The sequence below is a fragment of the Prosopis cineraria genome, unplaced genomic scaffold (genome assembly GCF_029017545.1).
Source record: "Prosopis cineraria cultivar Desert tree isolate PC_DT_omini unplaced genomic scaffold, ASM2901754v1 PC1, whole genome shotgun sequence".
NCBI lineage: Eukaryota > Viridiplantae > Streptophyta > Magnoliopsida > Fabales > Fabaceae > Prosopis > Prosopis cineraria.
Window position 1 is genome coordinate 12,000,006 of NW_026555332.1, and position 19,092 is coordinate 12,019,097.

The window sequence follows — 19,092 nt, forward strand, 5'->3', positions numbered from 1 at the left end:
CTCATTGGGTGGCATGTCAATGTTAGACCTCAACTCATCTACTATAATTCTAAAAGTTAATTTGCATCTCTTACTATGGGGGACAACAAGGTTGTTTTGTGCAATGTGCAAATGTTTTAACTCCAATGATGTTACACATACCCATGAATTTTCCTTACTCACTCATTTTGCTAAGATTTTCTAGGGACAATCATCTATTTCACACTTTATAGTTATCCTCTTCCTATTGTTCTTCATGAAGACATATGAAAAATTGTGAGCCATGTTATATTTGAACAATGCGTATCTAAACTTATCTCCATGAGGAAATGTTTACCTAGCTGACATAATCAAATCCTTCTACTTCAAAGCATTTATCTTAGGGATTGGTGTAGGCCAACTCTATTTAGCCAAACTTTTTATATTATAGGTCTTTGCAAGCTCTGAATGCATGAACATGGTGGTGCACTTTGTAAGGGTAAGAGAGAAACAATGCTTGTTGTCACAATATTGGGAGGACTCAATAAACTTTCATCTTTAAGTCCTAACAACTCCAGTACGCTACATTAACAAGTGAATGAGAAAAATTAACGACTTAGTGTATGTCAACAACAAGTTAAGAAGGGAAATTAACAAATTTGTTAAAACTAACAACTTACACTTCTTGAAACTTCAACTGTGATGTATTTAAAACATGCACATGACTATATTGGTTTCATTGTCCCCAATTAGTTGATTTACTCCAACATCATCTACAAAATCCAATAATGTATCTCTAGCTTGGGATCACTTTGTACTCCATGCAAAAATCCTTGTATATACTCCACATATCATTTGCTATCACACTTCTAACTCCTTCACATGTCACCCTTTTAGTTATCCATCTTCCAAGTACAATGCCACCCTCAAATAATATTTCCACCAACATTTTTAAATTCCCTCTTACATGGAAGATGAAGTATAGCTGGTTCCCAGAACAACAACCCATTTATAATGAGTCTATGTACATGTACACGGTCAAATCTAATTACTTAGTAGCATTTTATAATTGAACATGTAAACAACTATAATAAGGCATATTTACAACAACAGTACATAGATGAACTTCAATACTATGCAAATTTACAACTTATACCACTGTCAATTTTACAAGTTAACAACTAAAGTAGCCAAATTTATCACAACAATGGAAAATGAACAACAAAAGAAAATTAACCGAAAAGGGGGTCATAATGATAGTAAAAAGAATATACATTTAGAGTTGTTTCCAACTACCCCATCATTTAGTGAAGTAGATCATTTATAGTTTCAGGATCAATTCTTAATAATGAAGTGGTACCATTTGATCATATGTAATTTTGTTCCCAATTACAAACCAACTACTTGTGATGTTGGAGAAGGTGAGAGAGAGGGAGGGAGGGAGGGAAGGAAGGGAGGGAGTGAGAGGGAGAGAGCATTCCCTCACTTTTGTCTATCTCTTCCACCGCCTTCCTTTATTGAACTTCAGCTTTTCTTTTCTTTTTTCTTTTTTCAATGAGGGACAATATTGTTATTTTTTTTATATAAAATTTAACATCAAAGCAGTGCCCTTAACTTGCAGTGATATATCAAAAATTCAAGGGGTTTTTTCTTAATCAGTATGATCTGGGGACTTCAGCAAAATTTTCCCAAAAGAAAAGAGAGAGAGACAGATCAAGTACTGTGAGTGGTGTCGTGAAAGATCAGGCGGCATTTGCATGTCATTCAAGAGAGATGCCCTCCCTCTTTTGAAACATTCTCCATAGCGTCAGCAGAAATTTCATATTTCTTTCAACAAGCTCAATGATTACTTAGAAAGAGGCCAAAAATGGGACTACACTCTTTCTCCTTCCTACAGTACATGCTCCCTATATATGCATATTTCTCACTGCACTCCTCTCTCACCTTCTCACAAAGATTAATTAATGGACAAAATTCCCAGAATTTCAATCTTCTTCTTGGCACTCCTTTTCCTCTCGTTCTCTGCAACCTCTTCTGGTAAGCACATGATGATGATTCATGTATATGAATAATTTTACAATATAATATATCTGCACCCCCTCTCTCTCTACACACAGACACACACACACAAAATATAATTTTTAATTCTTGTTGGTGGAATATGCACAGAGGATCATGACTTTAGCTACGACCCGGATAGTGAGAATGGGCCCGATCACTGGGGAGACATTCGACCCGAGTGGTACAAGTGCAAAAATGGAACCATGCAATCTCCCATTAATTTGAATGAGTCTCAGTTAACATCCAGTTTAGGCCCTCTTCAGCTCTACTATCGTTCCTCCAATGCTACTCTTTTCAGTACCGGCCACGAAATTACGGTGACTCAACTTATACTACACCCACTTTCTCTCTCTCTATGAATGTATGTGTGTGTAGGTTAAAAGTACAGCTTTAGTTATTTAATTTTTCAAAAGGTTTCATTTTGGCCTCATAATTTTATAAAATTTCTTTTCAATTCTTTAACCCTGATATAGTTAGTTTCATAAAAAAAAATTTACATTGGATTTTTAAATAATAATGATACAATATTATCAAATATTCACACATTAAGTTTAATTTTAAAAAATAATAATGAATGGTACAAAAATAATCATTTAAAATTAATGGTATTAAGGTTAAAATTATAATTAAAAAGATACTTTTTAAAATTAAAGCACTAAACTGAAATCTTATGTAAAATCAGAGTATCAAATGTATAATTTAGCCACATATATATGTATGGTCTTTTGCCCTTAATTAAACCATGTTCTTACAGGCGCTGGGTTAGAAATATGAAGTAGTTCAATAATGCTCGCTCTTTTTGAAAGTATTAGAAACGCTGTAACTTTACCACTCAGTTAAAAATCCTTTATTTTGATAGCTAGAATAATAGAATTGACTGAGAGAAAATACGGAAACAGGTTTAAAAAATTACAAATAAATACCTTATACAATAAAATTAATACAAATTAAGTCCTAAAAATTGCAAAAAAAAAAAGATTATTTCTAACCATATAAAAAACCAAAATATCATTTTAACCAATTGGCTACCCGTGATTGACAACTACTTTGGCGATGATAGTGTGATATGTCTTTGAGAGAATAAGAGCCGCACACACTCTCTCTCTCTCTCTCTCTATATATATATATATATATATGCGTGCTTGCTCATGCTTCACATTTATGACTGATTAATAATTTGGAATGGTGGCGTATAGGTGGAGTGGGCTGGAGACGCTGGCTATCTTCTCATCAATGGAACCATATACAGGCTCCAACAATGTCACTGGCATTCTCCTGCCGAACACACTATCAATGGCAAGAGGTGCATGCATGCACTCTTTAATCTTATATATATATATATATATATATATGTATATGTATATGTATATCTATAATATACATATTTATGTGTGTATGTATGTATCTGTGTTTATGTATGTGCGTGCGTGGTGTGTATGATAGCCATGTACTATTGAAAGATCACTACGCAGATACGGTGATTGATACTATTCACATATGTATGATATTTGAAAAGCAGGTTTGATTTGGAGATACATTTGGTGCACCAAAGCAAAGAAGGACAAATTGCGGTGATTGGCGTATTTTATAGAATCGGGATGGCCGATCCTTTCTTAGGAACGGTAACAAATATACTACTACAAAACAAACATGCATGTTTCTCTTAAAATTTTTCGAGATAAAATACAATAAATTCAAGAGAACATTGATTTTTCCTGAAATATATATATAATTAAGCAGTAAATTTTCACAATAAATTTGTTTCTCCTGAATTCTAAGAGAAACTTTACTTATGGAGAGAACGCGTACTTCTTTTGGTCTTTAATATAAGACAGTTTCTAAAAGTTTTGCTTGATCCTTAATATACTGCGCCTTATAAAATTTAATGAAGCATTGATGAGTTATTTCCAAAAATGCCCATATATCAACAATGCGTGTGTGTATTTGTATGATGTTTCTTTTGTTTTAGGTGAGGGATGCTTTGATACGCATTTCTCAAGACAGAGAGGCGAAAGTACCATTGGGTATGGTAGATCCAAAGTCTGTGATCAACATAAACAGGAAAGTGTATTACAGATATATGGGTTCTTTAACAACTCCTCCTTGTGATGAGAATGTGGTGTGGACCATTGTTGGACAGGTTTCATCTTAATTATTACTTTACGAATTATAAAAGTTACACTAATCAATTAGTTATTTTTGTAGATGTTGTGTTCTTATTAACTTGTGTCTCATTCATTTATTAGGTTAATTTTGTTTCAAGGGAGCAAATTGAACTGCTTCGACGTGCGGTTCGAGACGTAAGTTTTCTTTGTTTCTTTGGAAAATGACACTCCAGATTCTTGTACTTTAATATGATTTGTTTTTAGTCCTTATAATTTATTTTCTTTACTCTATCTAAAATGTTAGTCTCATTATTTGAATTTGAAAATTTTTTAGAAGGACCATGAATATTGGCCGAAGCCATTTTAATTTTGCCTTGGTCTGATATCTTATATATATTTTTCTTATGCCCTTCTTATTTCCATTCGTGTATAGTCGTTTTAAGAAAGTGGGACTCAATATGTTTATTTCTAGTCAACCTCAACATAATTAACACTGTTTTAGAATATATCAAAAGAGAATGATTTTCCAATGTATTAATGTTAGTCCAACACCAACATCCAACGATCAATCTATATACTCCCTCCATTAAAAAATATAAGGCATTTTTTGAGAAGTTGGATGTTAAAAAATATAAGGCATTTTTAATCTTTCGAGTATAATTATTGCCTTCCTTTCAAAAGTACCCCTATTGATAAATAATTTTATATTTATTGTAGGGTATTTAATATGGATAATTATGGAAAGATGTGGTTAATTTAAAAGTAGGTAACTACTTTATTAAGGGTAAAATTCGATTTGAAAATGTCTTATATTTTTGAATGGAGGGAGTAATTTTTAGGTAATTCTACATTGGTAATCAACCATGAATTAATTGGAACAAAGAAATTGTTAGTCATAAAAAACCAGTTTCTAGAATTCCACTATATCTCATGTCACAACCTTAATTTCCAATCCAATTTGCCTCAATTTCTTATTTATAGTGACACTCTCAATTATCAAAACTAACTTACTCTAGACCATCTAAGTTAAGAAAAATTCAGTTTAGAATGTTACAGTTTCGGTCATCTCATGGTAAATATAAGTATTTTGTTTTAAAATATAGAGACTAACATTTTAGGTTGAGCAAACAAAAGGGATGATAAGCCTCAAAAATCAATTATAGGGATTGAAAGCAAAACATGGTAAAGTATAGGGACTTGGAGTGATGTTTTCTCTTTTCATTTTCAATTGGTCTTCTTTTCCTGTTTGTTTGTTTTTTTAAAGAGAGATGTGATTTATTATGACTTTCTTTCATTATCTTGTGTATGCATTGCCACATTAATGGAAGTGAACATAAAGTTTGTTTTGTTTTTAGAATTAAATGGCAAGAATATCTTGAAACTTTCTTTCAGAGGCACTGGCATCCTAAACCTTGTATTGGAGCATTTTTGCACCAAATGTTTTAAAAAATAGAGAATTTTTGCCCCATGATTAAAAATCGCAAACATTGATTGTCAATTGAAGTTTGATCAAGATATTTTATGATTTTTCTTCCTTCATTTTTGCATTTTTGTTTTCATTTTCATTCATTGGAAGACGAAAAGTCAAAGAATTCATTGGAGAACAAAATCGGAGACTAAATGAAAAAGACAGGAGGAAAAATACAAAAATATTCGTGGTCAAATTTCAATTTAATGGTTAACCTTCACAATTTTTAATGTTGGGGTGAAAATGTTATATTTTTAAAATTTTTAGGGCAAAAATACTCCAAAAAAACATTTAAGATGCTAGGCATGCTGGCGAAAAAGTTCCAATACATTTTTATCCTTTAATCCTTTTTTTCTCAATACATCAAAATTAATATTGAGAAAATATCATTATATTATTAGAGAAATCACAAGAGAAATTAAACTTATCAAAGTTCATCAATCATTCACATATAAGCTATATCTGACAAGAAAATATTATACTGATCAAAGTTCATAGACGTCATCATCGATTATACGGCAGGCAATGGTGGTTTTGATTGCATCTATAAATTTATTGCAATAATCAATTTTCACTATGGGTTTAATCTAGTAAATTAAAGGCTGTTATATAAGTAAGAAAAAATTTTCTGATCAGCAGCAACTTATTAATTCGTCTATTTTTTGCAGGCATCATATACCAATGCAAGACCACTGCAAAAACTAAATAATCGCTTGGTGCAACTCCAAGTAACAAATATTCACAAGTAGTTAATTCCACTCATGAAAAACAAAGAATGAAGGTCTGCATTTACAAACAATGATGTAAAATATGACGTTGCTGCTATTTAGTATGGATGTAAAATACTATGTTGCTGCTACTTAGTATGGATGCAAAATAATGCTGCTACATTAGTAGCTCACTACACTTGATTTAAATCCCGTGGTATGTTCGAGGATTTAAAGGTAACTTTCATCCCCGTACGTTGTACTGATGATCAGTAATACAATCCACTATCAGCCATCTTATGTTTGTAAGACATAAAATGATATGTCTTTGTATTTTATTGGCATTCTCATCATCTTTTCATGGAGGATTTGGGACTTGCTTCGTTTGGTAAGTTTTTTTTTCTAAGTTGGTTGAAATTGCTTCTCTTTAATTATAAATCTTAAATATTTCCTTATGGTTGATGAGAGGTCTGTTATATTCTTAACTCTTTTTGCATGTCTCTTGGCCAAATTTTCTATGTCTGAGGGGGACTTACTTCGTTTGGTAAGTTCTTTTTTAAATTGGTTGAAATTGCTTCTCTTCAATTATAAATCTTGAATATTTCCTTATGGTTGATGAGAGGTTTGTTACATTCTTAACTCTTTTTGCATGTCTCTTAGCCAAACTTTCTATCACAGAAGGCATAAAGGATTGTTCCACCTCATTATCTTCATCTTAAAGATCTTCAATACCATCTTCTTCACATTTTGGTTCTAACATTGGGTGGACTTCTTTAGACCTTTTTGGCACATCATTGAGATATTAATTAAAATCCTCTTCAAGATCAAAATCTTCACTTAAAAGTTTATATTCCTCCTCATCTTCAAAAGGTTTGAGGATGGAATCCTCACTAAGAGGCTTATAATTTAACTCATCAAAATATTCTATGTTAATGGAATAATTTTTTGAGGTTTTGTACTACTTGAAGCCTCTTGCTTCATTTTATCTAAAAGAAAAATAAAAAAATTAAGAATTTTTTAAGTATAAAAACTTATGGAAAAGCCCTCAAAAACTCAAAATTAAGTTCTAGTATTGCCTCAACATAAGCAAATAGGATATCAAATTGAACACATCAATTTTAGGGATTTTTATGAACAAACCACATCTTAATCAGAGCTCATGTATACACCCTGAGAAGGTCACTTGATTAAAAAATATGAGAAAATTGAAAGCTCCAATTAAGCCTGGTCTTGGAGGAGTTACATGCACATCACACGCTGCCTTCCTAGTCTCCGTTCGTGACGTGAGCTGCCCCACTGTGGTCCACACGTTGTCCACTTTTGGGCAGGTCCTCCACATAGCAATTGGACCCCCCGGTGTCCCCCACCTGCCACGTGGCGTTTTTAAAAAAAATTATTGAGTTTTTTAAATATTTCATTATTGTTTTTGACCGAGCTAGGTTTGACCATTCCCAACCTACAGACCCATGGAATGATCTAAATCCTTACCTTTATTTTAGCTTAGAATACTTTATGGCCCAAGTGATTTTTTTTTTAAAAAAATCAAACCCAAAAACTTGTCATCCAGAAGCAATTTTTTCATATAGCCACTAGGCTTAGCAGCCCAAAACAATTTTTTTTTATTTTTTAATGACTGAAATAGTACATTTCAGTCATCCCTGAAATGACCTAGTTGGAGTGATGGGTCGGGTCCTCGGCCCTGAAGATGTACCTGAAACTTTTGGTTGTATTTCTCCTACGTGACATTCGTTTCACGTGTTCTTCGCGTCATTTTCATTATTATTTTTTTAAGATCTACACCTTTTTGGCCTTCACTCTCCCAAACTTCAGAGCTTCAACAGCCTTTTTCGTGAACGAAGTGCATGAATAACGTGTACGGCCATATATAACATACACGCAACCTCAAGAAAGCAACTAAACATGTTCATAACACAGAAACATGAACGAAAATGGGCAAAGGTAGAAACAACATATCCAACATGCAAAAAAAAAAAAAAATAGGAGTACATAGATTTGCATGTAATATAGAGTTGTAATCAAATCATGATCTCTATAACAAAAGCAAAGTAGACAAGCCAAATGCATGCTCTAATACCAATGTGAGTTAATGGAAGAGGAAAACGTACCTTGTAGTTGCATCAGTTGTTAGGAGATATGCGGGAATGGAGTTACGCTATCAAACTCAGTTCGAAGTCATACAACAAATGCACACACAGGAAGAGAAGAGAGCAAGGGGGAAAAGTTTTGTTCTGGAGAAAAAAGTAAAGTGTCCATTTTCACACTCTATAAAAACCACCACACTCAAGTAACTCATGTGGAGATCGCGCATGAGGCTAAGAAATCTGTTCCCTTTCTTTTTAAAAAATGGAAGGGAAAATTACGCTAAGAGACCTAGAACATATTACATATTGAGACCCCAATTTCCTCAGTATTTTGATAAAGCCCCATGGATTTATGTTGGGCTTGATCCACAAAGAGTGGATAGCCCAACAAGATTGAAAAACATGAAGATGACAAAAGGATGATATATCCAAGAACTTAAGAGAATGAAGATATATAAGCTTGGATACATTATAGTATTGGATTTCATAGGTATAATATTTTTAGGCTAAAAATATTTATATTAAACTCATTGATTTAAATATACATTTATTGGCTCAAGATATTTTAAATTAAAACATGCATTTTACTTATAAAATACTTCGTTCATTCCAAATTATAAGATATTTTTAGATAAAATCTCACATACCAATAAAACTCATTAAATACACTTTATAACCTTACTTTTTCAAGACAAAAATATAAATTTTAAAAATATTCTTCATTTAATACTCTATTAATAAAAGAACATTGAAGAAAGAGAATTTATGGTAAGGATAATATTAAAAAAGTATCATTAATGAAACTTTATTTTCGTCAAAGTATCTTATATTTTGGGATGCTGAATTTTCTCTAAAAATGTCTTATAATTTGAGATGAAGGGAGTACTTAGATATAATTCTCTGACTTAAATGATAAAAGAAATCTATACATATAATTTATTAGTATTAAATATTAAATAATTTGTTAGCATTAATAAACATCCCAAGAGAAGTTGGCATGAGTTGAATAAAGGCTGAGGTAATGTATTAAGAAAGCAAAATGGCCTAATGGAGGTGTTAGGAAAGCTAATAGCTTTGATATATTTTTTCTTGGATGCATGGCACACTTCTCTATTGGTCAGTGTTGGGGCTGCTACTTGCTATCGCCATCTGTCTCACGACAATTTTGTCAATATGATTTCTGTAGAAGTACCTTAAAATGTAGAAGCTTTATATTCAGTGAGATAAATTAATTATTAGCCCTACACGATTCTCCATGACCTTCTATCTAAACAAAGTGAAGTGGGATTAAACTTATAGTTCAAATTTTATATATTATACATTATAGAAGAAGTATAGCTTTTTGTGTTTGATTTTGTATGTTGATTGTGATCTTGTAGTTCTATGTTTATATATCAATAGATTTTAATTTTTACATTGTCCTTCCACACCTCCCTGTTACTTTCTCTGATACATGACTTAACTTATTCTCCATTACATAATTTTCTTCTCTATTTTTTCATTTCTTTTTATGTCATAATGACAATACGATATAGGAGAGGTTGTATTCAGTTTTCTAATGCTATTAACTTTCATAACTTTCTCCTAGAGCTTCACAAAGGACGGAAAGGACATGACATTGACCAAACCCAAAGTTTGGTCACTTTTATATAAAGTATTGAGTTAAATAATCTGTAGTCTCATCTGATCTAAGAAGTCCAATACTTCACTTTGCTTTTGTTTTTTTTTTTTCCTTTTTCTTTTATGAGAGACAACAATTTACTTTGTGAGAGATAACAATCTATTTTAACATGATAAATTCAATCAAGAGAACAAAAATAATTATAATCATAAAAATTTATCACAAAACATTAAAAGTCAATCATAATAAATTTATAACAATCTCCAACAAAAAACAAAAAAGCATTTCGGTTATAATTCAAAGGATTCAAATTCATAAGAACATTCAAAAATCTTCAACAATATTTCTAAACTTAATTACAATAAGTAATGACAAACTTCAACCAATCTTCATGCAATCATCTCCTCCAGCATCAATTACACTTGATATATCAAACAAAAATAAATGACATGCAAATATATAAATTGATTAGACAGTATCCAGAACACATGTTTAAAGTGAAGGAAAAACTATGTTGATTGATTAAACCACCTCCCCGCAGCCTATTCTATATAATTCCGTAAGTGGCTAAGTACTTTATAAGAAAACAAGTAAGGGAAATAGAGCGAAAACAAATGAGAACAATGAAAGGAAAAGAGCTTTTTATTGAAAAGTTGTTGCTTTACTTATAACACGTTTATGCTTTCTCATTGTTGGCTTTGAAGAAAGGTTTCAAAAGGAAGGTAACCTAACCAACACAGTAGACGCAAACACGAATCAATGAAGAACACGAACGCAAATCAGTGAAAATGAGAACTCGTTCAGATGGTGAAGGAGGAACACGACAGACAATGAAGAATTCTCGATGGACAGAGGCGAGAACTCTTTCGACTAAGAGCATAAGGGAGGCTTGGGTTAGATTGTTGGTTCTTGGCTTTTTGCTTCTTGTGTCATGAAGACGGAGACTGAAAAGTGAATGAGAAAATGCTAGAAAAATTAGAAAAGGAAGTGAGAAAACATTACGTTCAACTTAACACTAAGGCTTCACACTATAATTATAATCATATTAAAAATTATTATAATTATACTAAAATAATTTTATACGGCTGAACCAGAACCAAGTGGTATGAAAGCTCAATCCGTTGTTTAATCCAACTTGAAGATGAAGTTTAGTCTCATTGATCCTTTTTAGTCCTTCGGGTTCATTATTTCACAAAATCAGACTAGACCAGGTTTGTTTGGGTTTGACCTTCTTGAATAGGATTGAAGGACTTTTGCACTGTCATACTTTCTCCCATTAAACCATTTTGCCATCTTAATAACTCATTTATCACATTACGTACGTTTCTCTTTATTCTACTCAAGCCAAAACTAGTATTTCTTTTTGGGATGTTTATAAATGATAACAAATTGATAAAAACAAAAAATAAAATAAATGCTAACAAATTCTTTTTTTTCTTATATAAACAATGCTAACAAATTCTTAATATTTAATACTTATAAATTACTCCCTCTTTTCCATATTATAAAGTATCTCTAACTACATTACCAAAACAAATTAAAGGAGAGGTGGTTAAATTATTAACTGTATCATGAACTAGTATAATTAAACTTTTAATTTTAAGAATTTTCAATCGGCAGAGAGGTCAGAACTCTTTCGATTGAAGGCGTGAGGGAGGCTAGGCTTGCTGGTTCTTGTCTTCTTGCGTTTTTTCGCATGATTGAAGAGTGAATGAGAAAATGCTAGGGAAACTAGAAAAGGAAGTGAGAAAATATTACGTTTAACTTGACACTCGGCTTCACACTATAATTATAATTATATTAAAAATTATTATAATTAAACTCAAATAATTTTATAGGACCAAACCAGAACAAAGTGGAATGAAAGTTCAGTCCCTTACTTAATTTAACTCGAAGATGAAGTCTAGTCTCATTGATTTTTTTTAGTCCTTGGGTTCATTATTTTACAAGACCAGACAGACTAGGTTTGTTTGGGTTGGACCTATTTGAATAGGTGATAAGTTCATATTTTATAATTAAGTAGATATATATTTTAGCTTATAATTAATTATATTTATTAAGATTTAGTTATTAATTAATATTTATATTTATTTCCCTCATCACTTAATTATAATATAAAGAATAAATTATCTACAAAATCTATTAATATATCTTCTTTCCTTTTTTGTGTGCATGAAATATTATAAAATATATTGATGGAAAGAGAAAAATCATATAAATGGAAAAATGCTTTAAAAAGGCGCACACAAGAGGGAGCACAAGAATTATTTAAATAATATCAAATCTAAAATGATATTATGAAATGTTAGAAGGAGTAGGAAATATTAATTGAAAAATATTATAAATAAGAGCTTATAGCCTTATTCAAAGTCATTCAATTCACTTATCTAAGTATTTCAATAATTCTCTCTGAGATATTTAGGGCCCTTAGAAGCATTTTGAAAGTAGAGAGCAGGATCATTGAAGAGTTATGCATATCATAATTATTTTTTTACTCCTTAATTTTCTCTATAATCATTTTTTATTATTGAGAATTCTAAAATGGTGTTATTTGATTTTATTATGTATATCTAATTTATCCAATTGGGATAGGGATGTAACCTAATTAGAGAGTTAGTTTTCAATTTTTTTTGACTCTTTGCTTTTAAAGTTCTAGAAGTTTATGGTTACTTAAACTATATCTTTAAAGTTTAATTAGTTGTTTGGATATGTGAGAATAAATTCAATGCTAATTAAAAAGGAACTAATAACTACAAAAAAAAAGACTTTGACAGTGACTTTTAAAGCTCAAAAATCATCGCAAAAAGTTTTTAGCAGTGAAAGGTTATCACCATAACTCTTGTCATTAGTAGTTTTTATATTTGTCACCATCAAAAGTATACTTTTAGTGGCTACATTTATTATCGCTAAAAGTTTACTTTTAGTGGAAATGAATGTTGCTACCAATACTTTTTTGAAAAAATAATAATTTATTTATACCACGTCACTCTACCATGTGTGTATCACGTGATGCCATGTCATCTGCCACCTCATGTTGCTTGTGCAATAGATGATGTCATATCACTTGGCATCTCATGCCATGTCACATGCCGTATGTTTGGCAGATGATGCCACGTCACCTGCCACATTCCTCAAGCCACATCACCATTAGATGCCACATGACATATTTGTTACAAAATATGTCAAAGCCAAGATTTATATCCTTGACCTTCCACTCCAAGCCTTATGATGTGCTTGGCTTGTAGAAGAAAATAAGGAGAGAAAACAAGAGGAGAAAAAAGTAAACAGATGCAATTTTCTTTTATTATTATTGGCTGAACAAGAGAAAACAAGGAGGAGATAAAAGTTGTTAATTTTACATAAACAATAATAACTTTATTATTTATAAAAATAATTATATAATGAAATTTAATTTTTTTAATATATTATATATATGATGATTATTATCACATATTATTGACTACACAAAGTATAATTAAAAAATAGTTTATCCAATTTAAAATTTTATTTATTAAATTATTAAATATATAATAATTTAATAAATATAAGGTATTTAATTGAAAATTAATCTGAAAATTTAGAATTAGCATTTGTCTAATTAGTCTAAAAACTAAATAAAATGTATCTACGCTACAATTATCATGATAAAAATAGAGGGAAGAAAGAGGCAACAATAAAAGAAAATTAGTAGACAAATTTGAAAATGAAATTTTCTTTTCAAAGTCTCCTCATATTTGGAGAGAAAAGTTGGAGGTAAAAACATGTGGGTTTCACATGTTATTTGCCTCTAACTTCTCTCCCTTCCACTTTTCTTTCCATAGCCAAGCATGGAAAAATGTTATTTTCTCCCCATCTTTCCCTCCTACTTTTTTCTCCCCCTCACTTTTCTTTCCTACCTAGCATAGCATTAAGTCTTCCTTTTTTGCCAATTAAATTGAAATACATCTATAGTTATTATATATAAAATTAAATATATATTATTCAATTATATAAACATATATCAAACAATATATTATTAAAATTGAACTCCATGAATTTGCAATTTTGGCTCTCAATTTTGCAACTTTGTTATAATAAATTTGCAACTTGTTTTTCAAATTTTAACATGATTGAAGAATAAATAATTTTTTTTTCTTATTAAAATTTGAAACACAAATTAGAAATTCATCATAACAAAATTATAAAATTGAGAACTGGAATTGAAAATTCCTAGAGTTTGGTATTTAGGATCTGAGTCAAATTAATTAGTCCACTTAGGGCCTATCTTTCATCCTTCCTATTTCTTTTGAGATGTTTATAGATGATAAGAAATTGATCGAATCAAAAAATAAAATAAATGCTAACATTCTTGAATATTTAATATTCATAAATTACTCCCTCTTGTCCACATTAAGGCATCTCCAACTACTTCACCTGAACAAAGGAGAGGTGGTTAGACTATTAAATAGTATAATTAAACTATAATGTTACCCCTATTTAAATAATAAAAATTAATTTTGCATTACATTCTTTCACATGGTTAATGAGTTTAAATAAGTGGAACATTGAAAAAATGTAATTAATACTCCATCCCGTGCCTTATATAAAAGAGCAAAAAATTCTTCTAAAAGATGTCATGTAATAGGGATAGGAGAGAGTATATGTATAGATTTTTATTATTTAATTTAGAGAATTGTGTCTTGGGGTGCTCATTGCTTTTTTTTTTTTTTTTATCTCTTTTTAATGTTCAAGGACTAATTTGCCCCTTAGTTTTTGTCAAGCGCACTGGACACCCTCAAATTAAGTGCAATGTCCCTCCTCATGTATTAAAAATGAAACAATATTGTTGCTCCGAAGAACATCCATTAATTTCACAATTAATTGGCTAAAAATTATAGCAAAAAATACAAAATATTACAGGAAAGACGCCAAAAATTATACATACGTACCATGAAAAAATAATACCAATTAAGACCCTTAAATTATAAATAAATGCCAGAGACTAATGTTATTTAACCTTGTAAAAGACCGAAAGATCATTTTAACAAACAATTTTGACATATCACCAAGTGATTATGGGATCAACAATGCTTGCAACAATACTGATAGAAAATAAAAAATATGATATTATTTGAATAAATGTTTTATGAAAATATTAATACTTTAATTCTTAATAATTCAAATATTATTATTTAAATTATATTAAAGAACCAAAAAGTTACAGACAAGAACCCAAAAAAATTCATAAAAGGACCAAGAATTTTATTTTATTTTTTTGTAATTTTTGAGATCATTTTTTGATCAATTAATAATTAAAGTTAACTTTTGCTAATGGTAGAAGCTAAATTACATCATTTTCAATAATTGAAGGTAGACATTACACTAAAAATGAGTTTAAAATTTTAAATACTCTTGGACCCATGGTTTTGGGGCCAAATTGCTGATTTACCCATTTTTTTGAAGAGGGTCTTATAAATTTTAGAAGACACTATTTTAATTTACAGCTCAAGTAGTGTGAACAAATATATTCTCCTTTGAATCTTGGATACACCAATTGTGCTATTAATTTTTAAAGGAGTATTTATAAATTTTGGAGGAAGATTTACAAATGATCGCATATTAAATTATACTAACAAATATACAAGTCAAATTGTAAATTTATGGAGATTTGTAAATCACAATTCTCAAAAGTTGATTTTTAATTTGTGCGAAGATTTGTAAATAATAATATTTAAAGTATTAAATATTAAAATATTAATATTTTAATAATATATTATTAATAAAAATATTATTAATTACTGATATTATTGACGGCAATGGTCATCCGATAACCTCACTTGATAGTTCATCAAAGTGATTAGTTAAAATAATATTTTAAGAAAAATACGGGTACATCTTACTTCATCTATAATGTAAAATACAAAAAAAGACATTCATACATGTACAATAGCAGCCTGCATCCACAAAATCTAAGCTATAATCAAACAAAACATGGAATAACAAATAAATGAAACACCATGCATGCGGCAAATATGAAAAGAGAAAAGAGAAGAAAAATGAAATGACTAGAGTAAGGTAAGAAATTGATGAAATCCTACGACTAGGCTTATCGAATATATTTTCACTCGAGAAACTACACACACACACACACACACTCTTCCAAATGGGAAAGCATAAATAAGATTCTTCAATGGATACCACCACTACCCTTATGGCCTTATCTTCTTTCATTTTCCACTTAAGTCCCAAGTTTACCCTCCATATCTATAAATAGCTTCATAAGGCAGCGTGTGTCCTCCACACACTCTCGTTCAAAAATCTTACTAAGTTCTTACTTAGCATCAAAACAATATTCTCTTCGATTATGGAAAATCACAAGCTGAGCCCAATCGCTCCATCTTCTCCTCAGACCCCTTCAGAAACGCCATTTCCGACATAGAAGCACCTCAAGGAAACCTTCATGGTGATCAACGACAAGAGAACATCAACGACGACGTTGACTATAGCCAAAGGGCCCAGTGGCTACGAGTCGCCGTTCTCGGAGCCAACGACGGGTTGCTCTCCACAGCGTCCCTCATTATGGGAGTCGGGGCCGTACGTAAGGATGTCAAGACGATGGTGCTCACCGGAATCGCCGGTCTTGTCGCTGGAGCTTGTGGCATGGCAATCGGAGAGTTTGTGTCGGTGTACTCGCAGTATGATATCGAGGTAGCCCAGCTGAAGAGGGAAAGAAAAGAGGTGAACAAAGCAAAGTTACCCAACCCGTTGTATGCGGCGGTAGCCTCAATAGTTGCGTTTGGCAGCGGTGCTGCGGTGCCGCTGCTGGGGGCGGCGTTTATAAAAGAGTACAAGGTGAGGTTGGCGGTGGTGGTGGGTGTAGTAAGCCTGGCCTTGTTAGGGTTCGGAGTGTTGAGTGCATTTTTGGGGAAAGCACCAGTGGTGAAGTCGTCTTCTAGGGTTTTGATCGGAGGGTGGATCGCCATGGGAATCACTTTTGGTTTAACAAAGTCTATGGATTTGATCAACGTTTGATAATTTATTTTGTATGATATTAACAATAAATACATCACATGACATAAGACAAGCTTGGATAATTAGGATGGGATATAGATAAATGGGAAAATGGCGATAAAATCTTCCAAATTATATAAATAATAAATGGGTCTCTTGAAATACTATAATTCCTCTAAAATTTTAAAGACTTCTGTGTTAATAAATTTTAAATTAAAAAGAATAATTTTATTTTTATTGACAAATTGTGATATCTTGTCCATTCTTACGATTTTTTAAATAAAAGTTGTTATTTCTTAAATAAAATTTTGCTTGAGGCTTGTTGTTTTGAGAACTTGTTTTTCAATAATAGAAATTACACTTAACAAATTATATTTTTTGTTCAACTCTAGTGATTGACAGAACAAAAGTTATTATTTCGTAAGTAAAAATTGTAATTGGGGCTTGTTTTTCAATAATAAAAATTACATTTAACAAGTTATGATTTTTTGTTCAACTCTCGCTATTTGCAGAACAAAAGTTGTTATTTCTTATGTAAAAGTTGTGATTGGGGTTTGTCATTTTCAACAAGGGTAAAATAATTTTTTCACTTTAAAATTTATTGACATAAAAGTTCTTAAAAATTTCAGTGGAATTATGACATTTTAAAAAATTAGACTACTATTTGCATAATTCTGACAGGATTTGATTATCATTTTCTCTAGATAAATTGAGGTTTAGGATTCAACTCTATAGACGTAAAAGAATACACACACGCCGCCCATAATATATTGATAAGTACTCAATGATTTAAATCCCTCATTTGGGGTGAAAGCATTTTTAAATGCAAGTAGTGTACATTGAATAGAAATAATACAGAAGAAAAATGAAATGAAATGGAAATATGGAGGAGCAAACCAAATCTACAAAATCATGGTCATTACTCTTGTCATGATGACTATTTGCTAATAAGTAGATCTTAGGAATAAATAACTTCAAATTTTGAATTATTATATCATATATTAATATTTGATATATTAATAATATAATTTTTATTTCCATTTTTTATTTTAGATTTTCTTTGTAATGGAGCAAATTCCTCAAATCATTCGTTTTATGTATGATGATCTCAATCTCGTGACACTATTTGCTAATGGTGCGTTTGGATTAATGAGGATTTAGATTTGACTCAAATTCATTTCTCATTTCAAATTCCTTATACACCCAAGTCATTTAAAATTACAATCACTTCAAACATCTCATTTTCACTATTGATATATTTATGACTCTTTTTCTCATATCTAATTCTAGTCTCTTGTTGATTAAAAAATATAGATAAACTTGTTATTCTTAATTTTTCATTTTCATGTCAAATCTCAACTAATCAAGAGGTAACCTGATCAAGATATGTCAACTGTTTCTTGTACTTAAGCCTGGCTTTCTCTAATAGTCTCTCAAGCCTTCCATTAGATGTCATCATATTCATTAGGCAGATAGAATACTAGAGAGCTCAATAAACTTAGTGATAAATTCTTCTTCATCCATATTCCCATGTTCCAACTTGTGGAACTCTGTCCTTCTCGGCCCTAATGACTGTTGGAAAGTAATGGTTGAAAATTTTCTTCTTGAGCTCTTCCCAAATCAATTGGGATCCATCAAATGGCTCTATGCTCTTCCACAAGCATCAACATGGCCAATATTACATTTTGTTATGATGAGTAAGTCACCAACTTGAATATAGTTTCCATATGTCTATCTATCACTACCAAAAAAAAAAAAAAAGGATACTGCAATAGCGATGGAAGATTGCCATGGTTTTTCTTAAACTGTGGTTAATCCCATGCTTTTAAAAAAAAAATTGTTGCTATAATTTTTTTCGCCTGAAATTAATTAAAGCCACGGTTTTTGCAATAACCATAGCTAACCATGGTTTTTTAGAAACCAAGCCACGGTTTCTAACAAAACTATGGCTCAATAAACCATGATTCTGGTGCATTGCTTGGCTTCCCTCGCTTTTATACTCCTGCCAAAACTTGGCAAAAAGAATCATGAAAAACTCTTCCATATATGCTCTATCAATTGAGACCTCGGTACCATGAGA

At 31.1% G+C, this 19,092-nt stretch overlaps 2 protein-coding genes across 2 annotated transcripts; both read left to right on the forward strand.

Moving 5' to 3' along the window:
- The first annotated feature begins 1,922 nt into the window (after positions 1–1,922).
- On the forward strand, positions 1,923–6,341 carry LOC129314959 (alpha carbonic anhydrase 7-like). The gene is made up of 7 exons (XM_054958476.1): positions 1,923–1,995; positions 2,128–2,336; positions 3,216–3,322; positions 3,539–3,641; positions 3,989–4,159; positions 4,266–4,319; positions 6,261–6,341. Exons 1-7 carry the CDS (start codon positions 1,923–1,925, stop codon positions 6,339–6,341), a joined length of 798 nt encoding a protein of 265 aa, XP_054814451.1.
- A 4,469-nt stretch (positions 6,342–10,810) lies between these two features.
- Positions 10,811–17,033, forward strand: LOC129315040 (vacuolar iron transporter homolog 2-like). Its single transcript, XM_054958581.1, has 2 exons — positions 10,811–10,915; positions 16,341–17,033. Exons 1-2 carry the CDS (start codon positions 10,811–10,813, stop codon positions 17,031–17,033), a joined length of 798 nt encoding a protein of 265 aa, XP_054814556.1.
- Positions 17,034–19,092: the final 2,059 nt, after the last annotated feature.